General features: G+C 43.8%; 2 protein-coding genes across 2 annotated transcripts; both read right to left on the bottom strand.

Annotated features, from left to right (window-relative positions):
- Positions 3446-8899, bottom strand: LOC8070108 (putative uridine kinase C227.14). The gene is made up of 12 exons (XM_002442431.2): positions 8664-8899; positions 8135-8265; positions 8002-8045; positions 7236-7313; positions 6491-6686; positions 6387-6417; positions 6249-6307; positions 6094-6167; positions 4420-4506; positions 4228-4289; positions 4120-4148; positions 3446-3748 (listed from the first exon to the last, which is right to left on the bottom strand). The coding sequence occupies exons 1-12, from the start codon at positions 8752-8754 to the stop codon at positions 3656-3658; spliced, it is 975 nt and encodes a 324-aa protein (XP_002442476.2). The 5' UTR covers positions 8755-8899; the 3' UTR covers positions 3446-3655.
- On the bottom strand, positions 9033-13819 carry LOC8076647 (F-box/LRR-repeat protein 17). Its single transcript, XM_002442430.2, has 10 exons — positions 13039-13819; positions 11515-11616; positions 11039-11183; positions 10766-10950; positions 10522-10626; positions 10305-10402; positions 9973-10214; positions 9748-9814; positions 9446-9630; positions 9033-9344 (listed from the first exon to the last, which is right to left on the bottom strand). The coding sequence occupies exons 1-10, from the start codon at positions 13698-13700 to the stop codon at positions 9279-9281; spliced, it is 1857 nt and encodes a 618-aa protein (XP_002442475.2). The 5' UTR covers positions 13701-13819; the 3' UTR covers positions 9033-9278.

Below are 17240 nucleotides of genomic sequence, written 5' to 3'. Positions count from 1 at the left end.
CCATCTTTGGTGTTTAGTTGTTCCATGGAATAGATGCTCTGTTTTGTGTTGGGTTGGATAAACGTTGCACAGCTCTGCATACCTGTCTCTTTGTTTTTTATATGTGGTGCCAAGCCAACTTGGAGACAGGAATACAGGATCCTTATTAAAAAAAAAACTTGGAGACAGGGAGCATACCATGTGCACAGTGATGGGGCACTGTGTTTTATATCTCCCCTTCAACCACTGCAAACTTCCCAGCTTCACACTACTATTATGAGAGGCATCACACTTTGCTGCATCTTTTGCTGTCTGCTGCAGTACTATTCTATGCTACATGCCAGTGTTTGGTACATTGTGCCTGCCCCATGTCCTGAATGATGCAAATGCAAGGTTGGCAGCTGCCCGAAGTTGAGCTGTTGTTTTCTCTGTTTTCTAGAGAGAGAGGGGAGAGACATGACATTGGAGTGCTGGAAGTTGTTGCCATGATTTTTGGGAACTTTCTGCTGCACCTTCCTAGTAGGAGCAATGAGTATCTCCCAACTAAAGGTGCTTTTGAAGGTGTTTAATTAAGCAAAACATATTTTGCCTTTGGAGATCATGTCCCCTAACAATGATGGCAGGCCAGCTTTGAGTCTTTTCAAGTGCCTGCCCCTTGTCCGGCTTTATTTCAAGACAATCTGTGCTGCTTGTACCAAGAAATTGTCCAGCGCACAGATGTTGTTATCTATGGATAACCATCCCTTTGCTGCGTAGCAACTTTTGATGAGCCACTGGGTAACTTGTCCCCGAAGGTTACAGCATGTTTGTTTGGCACATGAAGTGTTTACCATCGAAGTTTGACTATTACTTTCAGAATCATGGCCATTTAGAAACCGAAGTTTTAGAGAATATTTACCCCTCATCTTCTTTTTTTGGAAAGTAGACATCTTTCACAAGCATTTTTACTCCCAGCTGGAATAAAATTGTACAAAGCGGGATGCAAATTCAGAGAGAGAGAGAGAGTGCCTGGCCTAGGCCTGTGGTACTGGACATTTTGCTCCTTCGATACAACAATAAAGCTCCTAATCTCTTCTAGTCAGTGGCGAAGCTAGAACAAATTCGAGGGGGATGCGGCTATCTTGTAGATACATAGATTTGAATCATAACCATGGTGAAATTTTAACCCTATTCATTGATATTTAAAATTTTAGTGGATGCATCCGCATCCACAATCCTATACGTGGCTTCAACAAAACTATGATATTGGGCATAAATCTGAAGGGTGTTTCTATTAAAAAGAATGTCAACAAAGTACTTAACAATTCCTCCACTGTACATACTGAAGGAATATCTTATTAAATTTTTTTCGATACGAGGGATCTCCCAATTTCCATTGAAAACAAAAATGGAAATACAGTTTGGGTACAGAGTTTTTAGAAAAGACAAGAACAACAAGAACAACAGAAAGACAACTTATTACCCATCTAGTCGTAACCACACCACCAACCACTGCACGAAGGCAGACACAGACCAGAGTACCAGCCCATAACACATAGAGACAGAACGAAGCAAACTTGGGCCTTGTTTAGTTTCCAAAAAAATTTGCAAAATTTTTGAGATTCTCCGCCACATCGAGTCTTACAGCACATGCATAGAGCATTAAATATAGGTAAAAAAGATAACTAATTACATAGTTTGCATGTAATTTGTGAGATGAACCTTTTAAGCCTAGTTAGCCTATGATTGGACAATATTTATCAAATACAAACGAAATTGCTACTGTTCACATTTTTGCGAAATTTTTTGCAAGTAAACTAAAAAAAAACGTAACCAACAGACTGGTAACTGGAAGACCAAGCTTGTCGCTAACTTTCACCCCTCATGATCGTCATCCTTTGTATCCTCCAGCAGAGCCTGCTTCCTGGAACTTGGGATCTCATTCACCAGTCGTAGTGCGATCTGAAGCATTGCATTGGCGCCATTCATCAACGTTTCCTTCTCCTCTTCACCAAAAATTCCTGCCTAATAGACCATAAGTGAACAGGCATAGCAGATGATATTGATAGGACTTTTCACAGTTTTGCCCTGAAAGCAAACAGTATTTCGTGTTTTCCAAATCGCCCAACATATTGCAGCTATATCAATAGCACCAAAAGTTTGCCCAAATGGCAGCCATCTCTCGCACCAAGATTAGCTCTGATGAAAATTTCTAGGAACATTTGAAGCCCCAAGACAGTGGGTGACAATAGCCCAAACCGCTCTGGCCATACTACACTGGAAGAGAAGGTGAGTAACAGATTCATCTTGATCACAAAAAACACACGTAGAATCACCTTGCCATTTACAGCGAATCATATTATCTCTAGTAAGAATTGCATTATTTGCAACAAGCCAAAGAAAAAATATATCTTGGCAGGTATTTTGCCTTTCCAGATCTTTTTGAAATATGGGCCAGCATCACTTGTGGTTAAAGCAGCCATTCTTACTAAATTTCCAAACATCCCAGTGGTTAAATTGATTTCATCCACCTTACTTATAATATTCTACCATCCAGTTCTTAGATCATCAACCAGCCATCTTGTAAAACTAATTGAGTTTTGTTTCATTTTAGCCACAGAGATGTCAGGTTGTGTACACATTTTAAACAAATTAGGGAACAAAGAGCTAAGAGGTCCCAAGAGTCCTTTCAGAACAGAGTTGTCTGAACATCATGAACAAATAGCTTCCTCCCTTGTAAATATACATCTTACATCTTTCACTTTCGGTAAGTCATACCAAATTGTAGAATTATTATGTCTGTGTGAAGTCCTTAAGATATTTGAACTAACAATGTCTTGACATAAACCATTCTCATTATCTAATTTCCACCACCATTTCATTAGGAGACTGATGTTCATTTTTTTTAGATCTTTAATCCCTAGCCTCCCCCCACCCCCCGACCCCACACCCCCCCTCCCCCCCTTTTCTTATGTTTACAAATCTTAGTCCATTTAACCAAGTGGTATTTCTTTTTTGTGCCTCCCCCTGCCAGAAGAAGGTTTTTCTTGTCTTGTCTAATTTATTCAGAATAGTTTTAGGAAAGAGATATATTGACATATATACAGAGATATTGCTCAAACTAGAATTGATCAGAATTGTTCTCCGAGCAATAGACATAAGGCCTCCTTTCCATATCCCAATCTTTTTGCCACCTTTTTTGGTCAAAGGGAGCCAATCTACCACGTGAAGTCAACTTGGACTGACAGGTACTCCGAGGTGCCTAATGGGAAAAGATTCAACTTGACAATTGAAGATCTCAACATATGTATTACCCCAGTTCCCTTCATCATTAATAGTCAACACCTCACTTTTATAAAAGTTAATTTTGAGGCCAGCCATTAGCTCATACATATATAGCAAAATTTCATGTTTATAGCCCCTTCAATCCCATGTTTCAAACAAATTATCGTGTCATCAGCATATTGCAACACAACTCCTCTATCAATGATGTGATCCACCAAACCAGTGAAGAAATTATTTGCTTGGGCTTTATGTATCATCCTAGAAAAGCCATCTGCTATACAATGACCATGGAAAATTGGAAACGAGCATTCAGCTTATTATATGCACAAGAATCTCCATGGAAACAGCCTATAACAGCCTATCTCAAAAATAGTAGAACCACAAATCCTATTTCCTATCAAAGAACTGGACTCTAGCTTGAAAAGTCCACTGATCTGATCACAAGGTCAGCATTCTTCCTTGATTCCAGGATAAGCTCTGCATTCGGTCGGTCGTTGTACGAGATCTGATTCACAAGACCAATTTCAAGACAATAAGAACTAGCAACATTCAGAAACTTTTGTCAAACTGAGTATTGAGGAGAATGACAGGGCACCAATGTTGACTGCTGAACATGGTTAACAGGGGGGAAAATGTCCACAGTAAATTGCTAGTAATATATAGTTTTTTTTCTGAGAAAACCAATAAGATTGAACAATTCTGAAAATAATCTAAGGGGGGCATCATTTTAGTCAGTTGGTGTAAATGATTATACAGGTCAAAATAAAGAATAATTCTTGGAAGGAACCACAGCATAGTTTTATCTGAATTCATGTATACATGCATTCTTTGTTCTTGTATGTGGTTAGGAAAAACAGTGTTAGGCAAGAGAATTACCCGCCATGCTGCTACATCTGGCTCTTTTCCTGGCAAGAGAAACAAAACAAACAATGAATATGAAGCATAAATAATGTAGTGCTGGAATGCTAACAGATTAGAGCAGACCTGTGGCAATATGTCTCTTGAGCACTCTTTGCATGGAGACATCAATGTCAATGTCAATGAACCTAAGAACATAACTTTGGCCATTAGAAACCACTATGTTCACTCCAAAGTCAAAGGGATGATGAAGGGAGATAAAAAAAGGTATGTATTAGTGTGAACTGTGAATTGCAGTTGCAGAACCTACAAACTCACCATTTCTCATCAAACAAGTCCCTAATTTCAGTCCAAACATCTTCTTCCAGCAATAGATAGTTCCCTTCAACTATCACTATTTTGTGCCTGCCAAAGTCAAGGTAATTAGCAATCACAAGTGCCACACTCGTACCAATATTTCAAATAACTTAAGCATTTAAGGAAAGACGGTATTACTGCTGGCATGCAGTCATTACACATGGAAAAAGTTACAAGATGTTACAATCTCATAGGAAGATAGAAGAACGGCAACAAGGTTGTGGATGAAAAATATAACACCAACACCCCAATCTCTTCTGCTGTCCTGATATTGGTGCCTCCCATTTTTGAAAAGGAGTGCTATGGACAGTTAAATCTGCCAAGTTGGGTTTTAAATGGAAGTTCGGGAATGGTAGAAGGATTAGATTTTGGGAGGATCACTGATTTGGGAACTCAAGTTTATTAGTTCAGTTCTGGCCTCTTATATTTTTGCTAGTGAGAAAAATTAAACTGTTGCTAGTTTGAGGGATGGCCAGAATCTGAAAGTTACTTTCAGAAGAACCTTCTCACCTAGTTTGACAAATATGTGGTCTAAGCTTCAAGCAATTGCTGAATCAATTTTGTTCTCGGATGATTGTGATGCAGTGGTTTAGGAGTTTGAATCCAAAGGTACTTATTCTGTACAATCCTTATACGTCGGTGGTCTCTTTTAAAGGGATTTTACTGATTTACACCCTGTCCATTTGGAAGATCTGTATCCCACCAAGAGTACAAATTTTCTTGTTGCTCTTGAGTAAGAAAATAAACTTCTTACCGGAAACAACTTAGCTAAGAGAAGACATGTTGATGATTTGTGTGGCTTCTATTACTTGGACGTTAGCAGCACAAATTTTACATTGTGACTTGGTACTGATTTTGAATCAGTAGCTAAACTCTGGCTTTGTGGTCAAAATGATTTTGTTAAGAATGTTTGTTATCTCTTATGGAGTATCTGAAAAATGTGGAATGCACTTTGTTTTCAGGGGGGTACATAGGGGGTACATAGCAAGATGTGAGGAAGATAATGAAGATGGCGAAAACCAACAAGGCTGATAAGGTGGCGCCCTCTGTACAAATAGCAAGAATGGGAGGAGCTGGAACTGGTGGTAAGGCAAATGGAAGAAATTGCAAACAAACCGGCAAGGATCATATGGAGGATGAAGGCAGAGGTTATAGGAAGCTCAGATGTAGCTGGAACAGTATAGAACTCCAACTGGGAAGATGCAGCAGTGTCTGAGAGGCTCATTTCGCTAGAAACTTCACTTTCAGATCACTTAGCGATTCAAGTTTTCCAAAGTTTGGACTTGTGGGCGGATGGGCCTAGAATACGTTGTGCTGGACTGTGACGTTTTGTGCACTTTGCTTCTCTGAAATAAAGAGGGGATAACCTTCGCTCTTAAAAAAAAGAACAGCAACAATATTAGGTTCTCATGAAGAAGTCTTTGTGCTGCAACTTGCATACACAGGAACAGGGGAAGAAAATTGGAGCTTAACATAAACAGTTCATAAAAAGAGCTGGGAACTTAGCAGTAGTTGATATGGTCACGTGATAAACAATGGCTATTGCATAACATCCAATGTTAGGGGATGTTAATATTAAGTTGATCCAAAAGATATTATGACTAAAGCGACGCATTCAAATCCAAGCTAACTTACTGTGGCTTAACAAATATGTCTTTCTCAACTGGGTCGCCAACACCATGATCAAACGATGGAGCATAAACTGAACCCTACAAACCGAGATGTTTAGAGGATCAGATTAAATAGCATGCAGTACTCAAGAACTCGTATTGCAGGACGTTGGTAGATACCTCTGTTCTTAGGGTCTGTAGACATTTCAGAAACAGTGCTGGATTGAATGTCCAAGGTGCTAAAATTAATAACTATGATGTTAGTATTTACCTAAATACAGTTTAAATGAAACAGATTAAACAGAGAACATCACACACCTCCTCTTCTTGCATGTGCTTCTTTTGGATCCTACAGGCACAAGTGTGTTAACAATTTGAGGAAGAGCTGAAATTAGATATCAGTCACTCGAAAGATAACAAACCTCCATTGCATCGAGTTGGGCACGATAAAGGTGGAAACCATCCATTGGAAGCATTGCAGCAATTTCCTCGGTAGGAAGCAGTGCTCCACTACCCTTTGCATGCTTCTGGGACCAAAGCATATTAACACGTCGAACAACTTCAGAGGCAACTGTGGACTTGCCTGCACCAGGTGGGCCAGCTAGGCCAACAATGTATCTGACAGGAGCAATCAATTGGTTTAGCAGAATATTTCTTAAGAACTTTTCTTAATAAATGTTCCAGCAATGTCTGAGAAATTGTTAGCATGCCAATTTTCAAATTTAGCACTGAGCAAAAAGATCAGAAAAAAATCAAGAAAATGAACACCCAAAAATGATCTAGAATGGAAAGGATCCTTGCTATGCTTTGAATAGCAATTAAATACATCTATTATTTGAAATTTCTTCTCATGTTGAACAGACCTATCCATTCCCAAGCTAGGTAACTGAACAATCACTATAAATTCTCTTGGAAGCAAATTAGTAGTTTAGAATTCCTGACCAAAAAAAGTTGGACAATAGAAGCCAATTCTGCTTTTTGATTAAAAAATCCCAAACAAAAAAGTGTGAAAGCAAAAAGACTACAAACTGTGACTGACGATGTTCAAGAACTAACATGTCCTAGTGCAAGACATTCAAAACCAAACCAGCTTTGATCACTGCAAATTTGCAATAAAACATCACGCAATAATCAATATCCTAAACAGCACCAACAGGAAAGGCTTACTTTGAATCAAGATGTTCGATATTCTTCAAGACAGAAAGAAGGTGTTCAGCCAAAGTGTCATATACCTCCTCCATTGACCTTCAAATGTAACATCAATTTTTATCATTATGCCAATTATCCAATAGTACAAACGTCTACTGATAATGATAAAAGTTGAGAAGATCAACCAATTGCAGATAAAACCCAAGGAACAAGTTGCAAGGAGTCATGCCCAAAGCATTGCTACATATGATCCCATTGAATCACTGGTCCAAAACGAAAAGGGGTACTAATGCCCTCTTCTTAAAAACAATAATTTTGCACCAGCTCATGCAAAAAAATTAAAAAAACTATTTACTTATTTTTCATAGGTGATGGCATCCAGCTAATTTTCTATCATTTCATAAATATCTCTTCTGAAAAGCCAGATGTTCAGCAGGTTCTTCTGGGAATTTGTACATCAGGGAAAATGATCAAATTCGCTAGCTAGAACATTGACACAAACAATCCTGTTTTATTTCAAGGTGCAACCCATTTCCCAGCTGACCTGCTCGTGCAAAGGCCATTGATTCTTAGCTGGGTCCAATATTTTCTCGTAAATGACTAGTATCATAACTGAATTAGTAGTGACTAATTAGATAATGATTTCACGAAGCATCTTGCAAAACCCCAGGCCTCAGAGCACCGAGAAAAGTGCAAGGCCAGGGTAAAAATTAGTAATCAAGTACGCTAATAATGAAGTGGCCATGGACCTTTTTTCTTATAAAATAAGAAGTGAGTGGCTTACTTGGCTTCAATCTGTGAGGTTTGTTGTCTCTGATAGCAAGGAACCTGGAGGGGGTAAAAAAAGGAACAATGCTAGAGTCAAACATATTAAACACATGCTTAGCATGATGGTAAAAGGGGGGAAAGCCGCTTACATTTCGCTTTTTGCTGTTTGTGTCTTGAAAACTTGGGTAGTGAGGAGACGCAGGCCGGAAGGTACCAAGGGCCGGAGGCATCTGCCTCATCAGTTTGCTTCTTGTAGCATAACTCCTACAAGTCACGAATCCTGCAGGGACAGTGGGAATCATGGTTTTAAGCTAGGCCTCGAAACCGGAACAGAAGGCAATGTAAACGCATAGGGAGTTTGGATTTGGGGAATCAAAGGAGAAGACATTTAGTTAGCACTAGCAGGCAGGGTTAAAGGTTTGCTGGCAGCAAGAATTTGCATGGAACACTAGAAGGTACTATAAAGCATTTGGTTACACGAATCATGACAAACTGGAGGTCGAAATGCAGCAGGATTCAGTATGTCTGGAAATCTAATCTGTTCGGTTCCAGGCGACAGGCCACACTTGCAACTTCCTTGGATTGGATGAAATCCAAGAAGTCAGAGGCAAACGCGAGCGCAGGGTTAAGGCGGAAGGAAATCCAGGCGCGAGGAAGGTGGATCGAAGGGCATCTTACCCGCCGGCCCCGGCCGGCGAAATGACGGCGGCCGGAGCAGCCGCGCCTGCGCCACCGCCTCCGTGGACGCGATGGAACTGGACAACTCCATGGCAGGCTTATCGTTGCGCGCTCACAGAATCGACCGGCGGCGGCGGTTGATCTTGATCCAAGGCCGATGAATCGGAGTGCGATTGGAACGAAACGGAGGAGAAATTCAGAAATCGGAAGCTCGAGAAGGTACGGAATCCCATTGTGGTTTTTTACATATTGGCCCTCTTACTTATGTCATATTCGAAAAAGGTACGCATGACAGGAGGACCTGACTGTAAAACTGCTCTAAATCAGAGACAGACACATCCACAGCACAGGATGCAAAGCAAAATCTGGTGAAGCAATAGCAAATTATTGTCCTGGATGAACAAAGAGCAAAATACGGTTTGAAAGTACATCAACAGTAGGGCCGGTTTGCATTGCATACCGTTATTATCCTACAAACTCCACAGATTAAACACAGCATGAACAAAAGGAGCATGGTACAGTACAACACACTCCAGATGGAACATACAGGGTCTAGAGGCTCGCTGCATCAACCCCGCACCTCCTCAACAGCAAGGACGGCGACGCCAACGACGATCACCAATTGGGGTGAACGGTGCACTGGCTCTTCCGTGGCCTGCCCAATTTCTCCTGCTCCTCCAGCTGCAGACAGTGGAAGAACCGATCGCGCTGGTGAGATGAGAAGACAGACGGACTGAAGGTTTGGTTTGATCAGAGCAGAGGCCAGAGGGGTTTTTGCAAACCTGCTCTATCATGAAGTGGGGCACGTGCACGCGCTTCGACCCGTCCGCCAGTCGCTTATAAGGCAGCTGGGGCTCTATGGCCGCGAACTCGTTCAGGACCTGGTTCCTGACGGCTCCGATCAGCATGTCGCGGCACCCTTTGACGTGCACGTCCTTCAGCTTGGGGCACTGGATCAGCAGCCGCTCTGGAACAGAGTTACATAAGGATGTCAGTACCAGGCGGGTCCTCATGAAAACTTGTTGTGCACATCCTGAGTTTCGGCTTTCAAGATACTCAAACAAAGCGCAGATGAACATCAGACCTGGATGAAGATTCGTGCACAAGTTGAGGTTCAGATCAACCAGCTCCGGGCAATTCACATACAAGGCCTGTCACACGTGAAAAGCAGCATATGAGCACACAGTTGTACTATGTGTATGAACCAGAACAATGATGCCTTAAGAATCACATAGTCAGATACAGCTTACTATGTGTATGAATCAGAACAATGAATCACACAGTCAGATACAGCTTTTTCGACACTTACATCAATCGCTGAACAGCCCCACAGGCTGAGTTTCTTCAGGTTGTTGTGCTTTATGATCAGCTTCTGGCAAGTAGTCTGCTGCTTTCTCTGGACAGGTAATTTAGAGCAGAATTTGATCCCGCCAGTTAGGTCACCGAAGTAGTAGGATCTCCCAGCTTCAGGCTGGGGGTTAGCACATATGCTCTGGCCACAGTCCATGAGACGAAGGAGTGGCAACTGTGCTGCAGCCACCTGGACCCCAACTGTATTTCAGGAGTGAACAGAATTTGTTAGCGTATTTGGGGATATGGGCATTGGAATTCTCTTTGAAAAGTGGACCAAAGGACACTTACATGAGGTGATATTTGTGCACTTGGCCAGGAGCAGAAATGTTAGGGTGTTAGGGAACGCATTGCTGATCATCCCAAGCCCATTGTCAGTAATGGCAGATCTGAATGAAGATATAAGCATGCAAAATTAAGTAACTATTTCCATGTAACTTTCCAGTAGCACAAAAACTAGGAAGTTTGTTCACAGAAACATCAGGTCCTCACAAGGTTTTGTGCTTACCCACTTAAATCAAGCAGCTCCAAGCTCACGTAAGACCGAACAATAGATGCAACAGCTGCATCTGTTATTTTTGAACCCTGTAGAAAGGACAGCATGCGTAGGCCCCTGGTGAAAGGAGAAACAAAGAAGGTTAAACATGCTGTTGAGATCAAGATACAGTGGAGTCATAGCAAAGATTCCATGCAGCATAGTTTAAAAAACATTCCATAAGGATCATGGCAATATGTGATGAACTGAAAGATACCTGAGATTAGCACTCTCTAGAGCAAACACAGCTTCATTGCATAAGCGAATTGATGAGATGTGCAGGTTCCTCAAGTTTGGGCAAGTGCGGCCCAGACTATCCATTAGAGCAACCAGGTCAGTAGAATCATTATTTTGTGCGGCAAAGATCAGTGAGAGCTCATTCAAATTGGGGCAGTTCATGACCTACAAGTTGGTAGCCCAAATCAACTTATGCAAGATATAAGATCAAGGAATTGTGTAGCAAATAAATTGCAGGCATATCTCAGCATACCGCTTTGGTAAGGGAACAAAGACCTGACAACCGAAGTGTTGAAAGGCTTGAAGAGTTAACATTGACAAAACCAAGACTGCTACAGCCATCTAATGTAAGAACTGACAGAGATCGCTTCTCTGAAACAAACCTAGATAGCTCATCCCTGCATAGAACAGCAGAACAGCAAGTGTCAGTTAGATACAACAAAACTTAATGCCAATTTAACATTACTGAGGTGCAAGTATTGTTTTGAGATGGCTTATGGTAACAATAAAGTGCAAAGATACTTAAAGAAACAAGAAACACTGACACTATATGTTTGCAGCCAGTAGCAGTAAATTTCGTACTGCACATTAGCAAAGGGATGCATACTAGATACTGATCAATAAACTTTGATGTTCTATTCAACATGCAGCAGTGGAATCCACATGATTATATGCAAGAACAAAATGAATAGAAAGATAAATGTTTAGTAGTGGGAGCTTTCAACATACCCGGTTATCCTGTTGGCTGCGTTATTGACCAAGCTGATATCCAGGGATTGTAAATTGGGGCAGGAAAATGCAATGCATGCCAACAGTGTGGCATCAACATCACTAAAAATGTAGGAAAAGAACATGTGGTCAGAACACTAATCTTCACAACTAAGAGGTTGAAACATAAAGTCAAGCACCAAAAAGAACTAGACCTTTTTTAAAAAACACAGGAGAGCTGTGTTTCATTGTGTTAAATGAAATTAAGAACTAGACCTATACAAACTATACACCACAAGAAAACACAAAGCAAGACAGAATTTCAGTTTTCCTCGAATTATAATTGAGCAAGCAGGCAGACAACATCTGCATTTTGGTCATGATCAGAACTGTAAGAATCCTAACAAGACAAACACTGGGGGAGGGAGGGGCGGTGCAATGGAATAGTTCATCATCATCTCATTCTGTACTTTTTTGTTTGATTTGTCAAATAAAATGAGTTGATCCCTCATTCATTCAAGCTAATAATTGGTACTAGTATGAGGAATGGGATTGTTCCACTAAATTTGAGAAATGACTCATGATACCTCACCCCATCTAAAGTGGGTTGATTCCCCAAACCAATCACTTCATAGATGTACCAGATGACACCCCTAATTGCCATAAAGAAGGCGCCAAGTTCCTCTTAGATCACCAAACGAGGAAAGTTGTTCTTCAGAAGGCCAACTAAAAAAACTCTGCATCTGCTGTTCCTTCTAAACTCACGGCATTGTATTTGTTTTCCTATCATGTAGTGTGATAAACTCACAGCAAATCCCTTGCCATTCCTTCTAAAAAACTCTGCATCTGCTGCAGACATTGCTCTCTAGTCAGACAGGCAATACCATCAGAGATTAATGAGGCTTTTACCACCACTACTGATTTCCAGGGCCTGATCCCCTCACAAGGCCAAGTAGCACTTCACTATCTAGCATCAACCACACACTGATTCTGCATCAAAGCTACGTACGAGCTAACAGATCCGTGCTTCCTACTCTCAGATCAGACCAGATCCCACAGCAACATGCCTAGACTTCCCCTAAGAAAATCACATCCAGCAAGAATCCAAGTTCACCATATCAGATCGACACTTAGGTTTCCCCCAACAAGCATCCGTGCCACCTTTTGCTTTCCATTTACGACTTGCCCGTGCTGCAAGATGTATATTTAGGATCCAACCAAGCACCGATCAAGGATCCACAAGCAGAGATCTCACGGCACCAGATCAGATCACACATCTGCACTGCACTGCACTCAAGAATCCAGACCCAGCCCACAAGAGCCACAGCTCAATCCCAGTCCACTAGTTCACTCAGGTTTAACTGTTTAAGGTGAATTACTAGCGAATTTGGGCGTTCGTTCGTTACTTCCCTTCCCTCCCGTTCGGATCGAGCAACGTTCTACAGCATCGATCGAGCTCCGTGCCGTCATTTGCGCCGATCCACTAAAATGCGAACGCCGCCGCATGCACAGCATAGCATAGATCAGCTGTCGACCTGTTCTCACCTGTCCATGGCGAGCACGAGCCTGGCGAGCACGGGGCACCGCGCCATGAGCGCGGCGACGGGCCTGACCCCGGAGGCGCGGAGGCGGACCTCCCGGGCGTCCCCCCACAGGTGGCGCGCGCACTCGCGCCAGCCGCGGCTGACCCCGGCCGCCGCGGCGACGCCGCGCGGGGACAGGCGACGCAGCACGTCCACCAGCACCTCCCCGGGCGCCCGCCGCCCCGCGCACACCTCGACCCACGGCAGCGGCGGGCCGCCGTCGTCGTCCTCATCCTCCTCCTTCTCCTCCTCCTCCTCCACGTCCACCACCTCCGCCCTCGCCTTCTTCCTCGGCGGCGTCCGCGGCAGCGGCGGCGCCGCGACCGCCAGCGGCATGGCGTCCAGCACCACGGCCGACGCAGCCGGCGGCGACGGGTCGTCGAACTGCAGCGCGCGCCGCGGCTTGGTCTGCTGCTGCGGGGGCGGCTGTGGCTGTGGCTCCCCCGCCTTGTCGCCGCCGCCGGTGGAGGCGGCGGCGGAGGAGGAGGCGGGGCCCGGGACGGAGCAGACGTGGCCCTTCTTGGGCAGCCCGCACCGGCCGCAGTTGTAGCTGCCGCGGCGCTTGGCCGGCGCGGGCTTCGCCGTGGCCGGGACGGGGGCGGCGGAGGCGGCGTCGGAGGCCATGGCGGAGGCCGGGAGATCTGGCGCTAGGGAGTGGGATGAGGGGAGGGGAGGGGCAGCTGAGCTGCTGAGCTGGGGTAGGGACCTAGGAATGGATGGGGGCGGGGATTGGGAGGAGGAGGAGGAGGGCGGGGTGGGGTGGGGAAATAGAGGGAGGGAGAAGAAGGCGGGAGATTGGCGCGCGCGAGCTTGGCGCCATTTCCTGCTGCGCGCGGCCCGGTCTATTTTCCCCGTCTTTTTGCAGGTTGGCGCCGGCGGGCTTGTTTTCGTTTCGTTTTTGCATGGTCGGATCGGAATCGTCGGATCGGAGATCCGATGGCGAGGGGCTCGTGGCGTGGTGGACTCGGTCCGTGGCGGGAGCGGGCGGGGTGGCTGTCTGACGTGGCGTGTGCCGCGTGCGTGAGCGATGTGAGCCAGTGAGCACTGAAGGAGGAGACGGTTTTGGTCCCTTGGAAGGTTGCTTAGGACTCTTTGGTTCTGGAGCATGTTCGTTGGTCCGAAAAATTATAGCTAAAAGTATTGTTTGCTGCTGTTTTATTGTAAGAGAAAAACATTACTGTCTGCTAGAAAAGATATGATTTATGAGATAAGCGAATGGAGCTCTTGATCGTTGGATGGGATGCTAACGTGGTGGTGATTAGGAAGGCTATATGTGAGATGTGATCGAGAAGGGATTTGGCGGTGCTCGACCCGTGCTAGGTTCCACTTTTTGTGTATTGTCGTGTGTAACATCCATGTGTTTGATACTTGTGCAGTTATGCCAAGTTCGCCTATACAGGAGTGAGGAATAGGGATCCTACAATTAGTCTGTCATCGTCTTTATTGTTATGTGTGTAACATTGATGTGTGTTCTGATACTTTCCATATACGTGTACCACTTGCATGTCCGTGTATCGATCTAAGGCTCGGGAGATACAAAGTGTATCGATGATGATGAGATGACACGAATATGGTATATTATATTTTTACTTGTCATAAATTCTACTATTTTACATATATACAAACGGGCCCTCGTGTTGGGTAATGAACTAATGATCAGTGTAGGCATAGTAGCATACATACGAAAAAAAACTAGCGAGAAGAACTAATTAATTAAGTGATAATATGGGATCGTGGTCTATGTGTCTAAGACCTTTAGGTCGGTCTCAAACACTATCATAGCCATAGGGTACATTAAAAGTCTGCATCAAGACTATAAAGTGGATTTTTTATATTGAATAACAATAGAATTGGGGGGTGATATATTTCATGAGAACTACGTGTAGTTAATTCTAGGTAAAATTGATATGTTTGGGCTCATGATTGAATCAAAATAATGACATCTGAGTGAGAAACGAGTTCAAGGTTAATTGTGAGATGCATGAACGACAACCATGCGATAGAAATATCAAAAGGAACTCCTTTTGTTCAACCCAGTTTGAATTCCAACGGTTGGATGAACACTTGACGGCCTGCCGAGGAGGCACCGGAGAAAGATCTTTGTACAATAGGGTGTTGATCGGATTATGACCGTTGGATTTTATAACCATTTTATCTGATGTAGGTTCTCCAGTAGTCACGGAACTTATCCACTGGCCCCGTAGAATGTAGATATTAGCTCCCAATGGCTCTTTTCTTGGTGGGGACTATAAATATGTGAGTGTCTGACCTTCTGAGCTCTCTTTGTCACCTTGGTTCGTATTGTTGCATACTTAAGAGCGTGAGAAACATACTCCACTCACTTGCTTTGCTAGAGATTGTATTTGTGTGAGACTGGAGAGGGTTCTAGTGCTTTTGCATTGAGTGACACTTGGTGAATCTTTCTTGCAATGGAGTTTCTTTTTTACTTTTGGTGGTTGTCGTCACCTAGGAGACTTGGAGATGTGGTGGATCATTGAGCACCGCCTGGTGAGTGTGCCGGGGGGCTCCAATCAGTGGCATTTGTGAGGGGCTTTGTGCACATCCTCACGGGAGTCCATAAAAAGCAACTCTAGTAAAATAAAGGAGGTTTAGAGAAGTTTTAGGTGACACATCGGCTCTATACAAGTGCAACATTGTTTCCTTCCTCCTCTGAAAGGATCCTCTATGCTTTGTCTCTGCTTTGTGCCACCACAGTTGGCATCCTCCTTTCCCTCCTAGTGGCAGCAACTTCATCACCCTATGCTCCTATTCTCCCTGTGAGTCTTTTACCTGTATGCCATTATGAAAGATGGACCAAACCACCAGGCCACTAAAAAGTTGTTTCGCACCGCTGTGCCCAACTTCATCTTCGACTATACCCGTGTGCCATTTCGTCCATTTTGAAGCCTAACGGCAGTTAAGTGGCCTGTCAATAGACTTCAATGCCCCTGGGTCAGTTGGTCTCGTGAACAAAAATTTTTTGTCCTCAGTGCCACTGACTGGCTGCCAGTTTTGGCGCCAAAGAGCTCCTGGTTTTGGCGCCAAAGTGGCCTGCTGCTCTGCTATAAATGAGACGGTCACCCATTTCCTAGCCAACTTCTCACTTCTCTATCTCCTTTCTGAGCTCCTCCTTTCTCTAGTCCTGCACATCCATGTCTCAAGCTTCTAGCAGCAGCTATGGGGGGAGGGTGAAGAGGGTCTTGTGCCCTAACTGTCATGTGCTTGCCAACCGTTTCATTTCAAGGACAGAGAAGAACCCTAACCGTGCTTTTCACAAGTGTCCGTATTATGCAGTGAGTGCTGTTCTTGTCGCCTCTTTTTCCCCTCATCTTTGGTTTTTTGTTGATGGTTTAGGTGGATGCTTTTCATGGTTTTGGTTCCAGGTTGGTGGTTGCAGATACTATCAGCGGGAGGATGAAATGGTGGACTTTGAAGTGCAGACCCAAACAACCCCTGCTCCCCTACATGCAGTTCCCCTACAGGCAGTAATCCCTGGTGCTGATCAAGTAGCCATGTATCAAGAAGGATCCCAGGCTGTTGGAGTTGTAGGCAATGCAGTAGTGGAAAATAGGGGCGACAATAGGGTTATGCAGCAGCTTAGGTGGATTGAGAAGCTTATCTATGTATGCATTTTCATGGCTTTGTATGCTATAATGAAGAAGTAGATGCTGCATATGTATGTTGTATGAACATCGAGATGAATCAATGAATGAATGGAACCAACATTTCAGATTAAGCACAAACACATTAGTCATCACATATAAAAAAAGTGTTCAGCAAACAGCAGTAGCATCCATAGTTCTCACTCCCATACAACCAAGTTTTACAAAAGAAATGTTTTCCAAACCCCTGTTGCAGACTCCCATACAACTAGTTTCATCATCACATCCAAAAGTGGGGGCTGGACATGGCATCACAAAACAACAGAAAAGAGACCTCTTACGCTAGGTCTAGCTTCTTCTTGCTTCTTGTATTGGAAGCAGGGCTGGTAGAGGTAGCTTGACTGCCTTCCTGAAGTGGTTGCCTCTTTGGGGTCAGCTTCTTCTTCTTCACTGCTAGCTGCTTTCTTGGTGTTGTTTTCTTGGGCAAAGGTACCACAGGCTCTGTGTGTATTGTGGCTTCAACAGCACCTGGGCTAGTAGTGCTTGGAGCTAGGAACACAGT

This window comes from Sorghum bicolor, chromosome 8 (genome assembly GCF_000003195.3).
Source record: "Sorghum bicolor cultivar BTx623 chromosome 8, Sorghum_bicolor_NCBIv3, whole genome shotgun sequence".
NCBI classification, from domain to species: Eukaryota; Viridiplantae; Streptophyta; class Magnoliopsida; order Poales; family Poaceae; genus Sorghum; species Sorghum bicolor.
Note: the sequence above shows the minus strand (reverse complement) of the source record. Positions and strands in the feature narration are given on the sequence as shown.

Excerpts from the sequence above, each read along its gene's own strand:
- LOC8070108 (XM_002442431.2), bottom strand. The coding sequence starts at position 8,754 with ATGGAGTTGTCCAGTTCCATCGCGTCCACGGAGGCGGTGGCGCAGGCG. Across the intron at positions 4,507-6,093 it reads GACATATTTGTTAAGCCACA|GCACAAAATAGTGATAGTTG; the intron begins GTAAGTTAGCTT and ends TGACTTTGGCAG. Across the intron at positions 4,149-4,227 it reads CAAGAGACATATTGCCACAG|GAAAAGAGCCAGATGTAGCA; the intron begins GTCTGCTCTAAT and ends TTCTCTTGCCAG.
- LOC8076647 (XM_002442430.2), bottom strand. The coding sequence starts at position 13,700 with ATGGCCTCCGACGCCGCCTCCGCCGCCCCCGTCCCGGCCACGGCGAAG. Across the intron at positions 11,617-13,038 it reads CTCGTGCTCGCCATGGACAG|TGATGTTGATGCCACACTGT; the intron begins GTGAGAACAGGT and ends CTACATTTTTAG. Across the intron at positions 9,631-9,747 it reads GTGCACGAATCTTCATCCAG|AGCGGCTGCTGATCCAGTGC; the intron begins GTCTGATGTTCA and ends ACTCTGTTCCAG.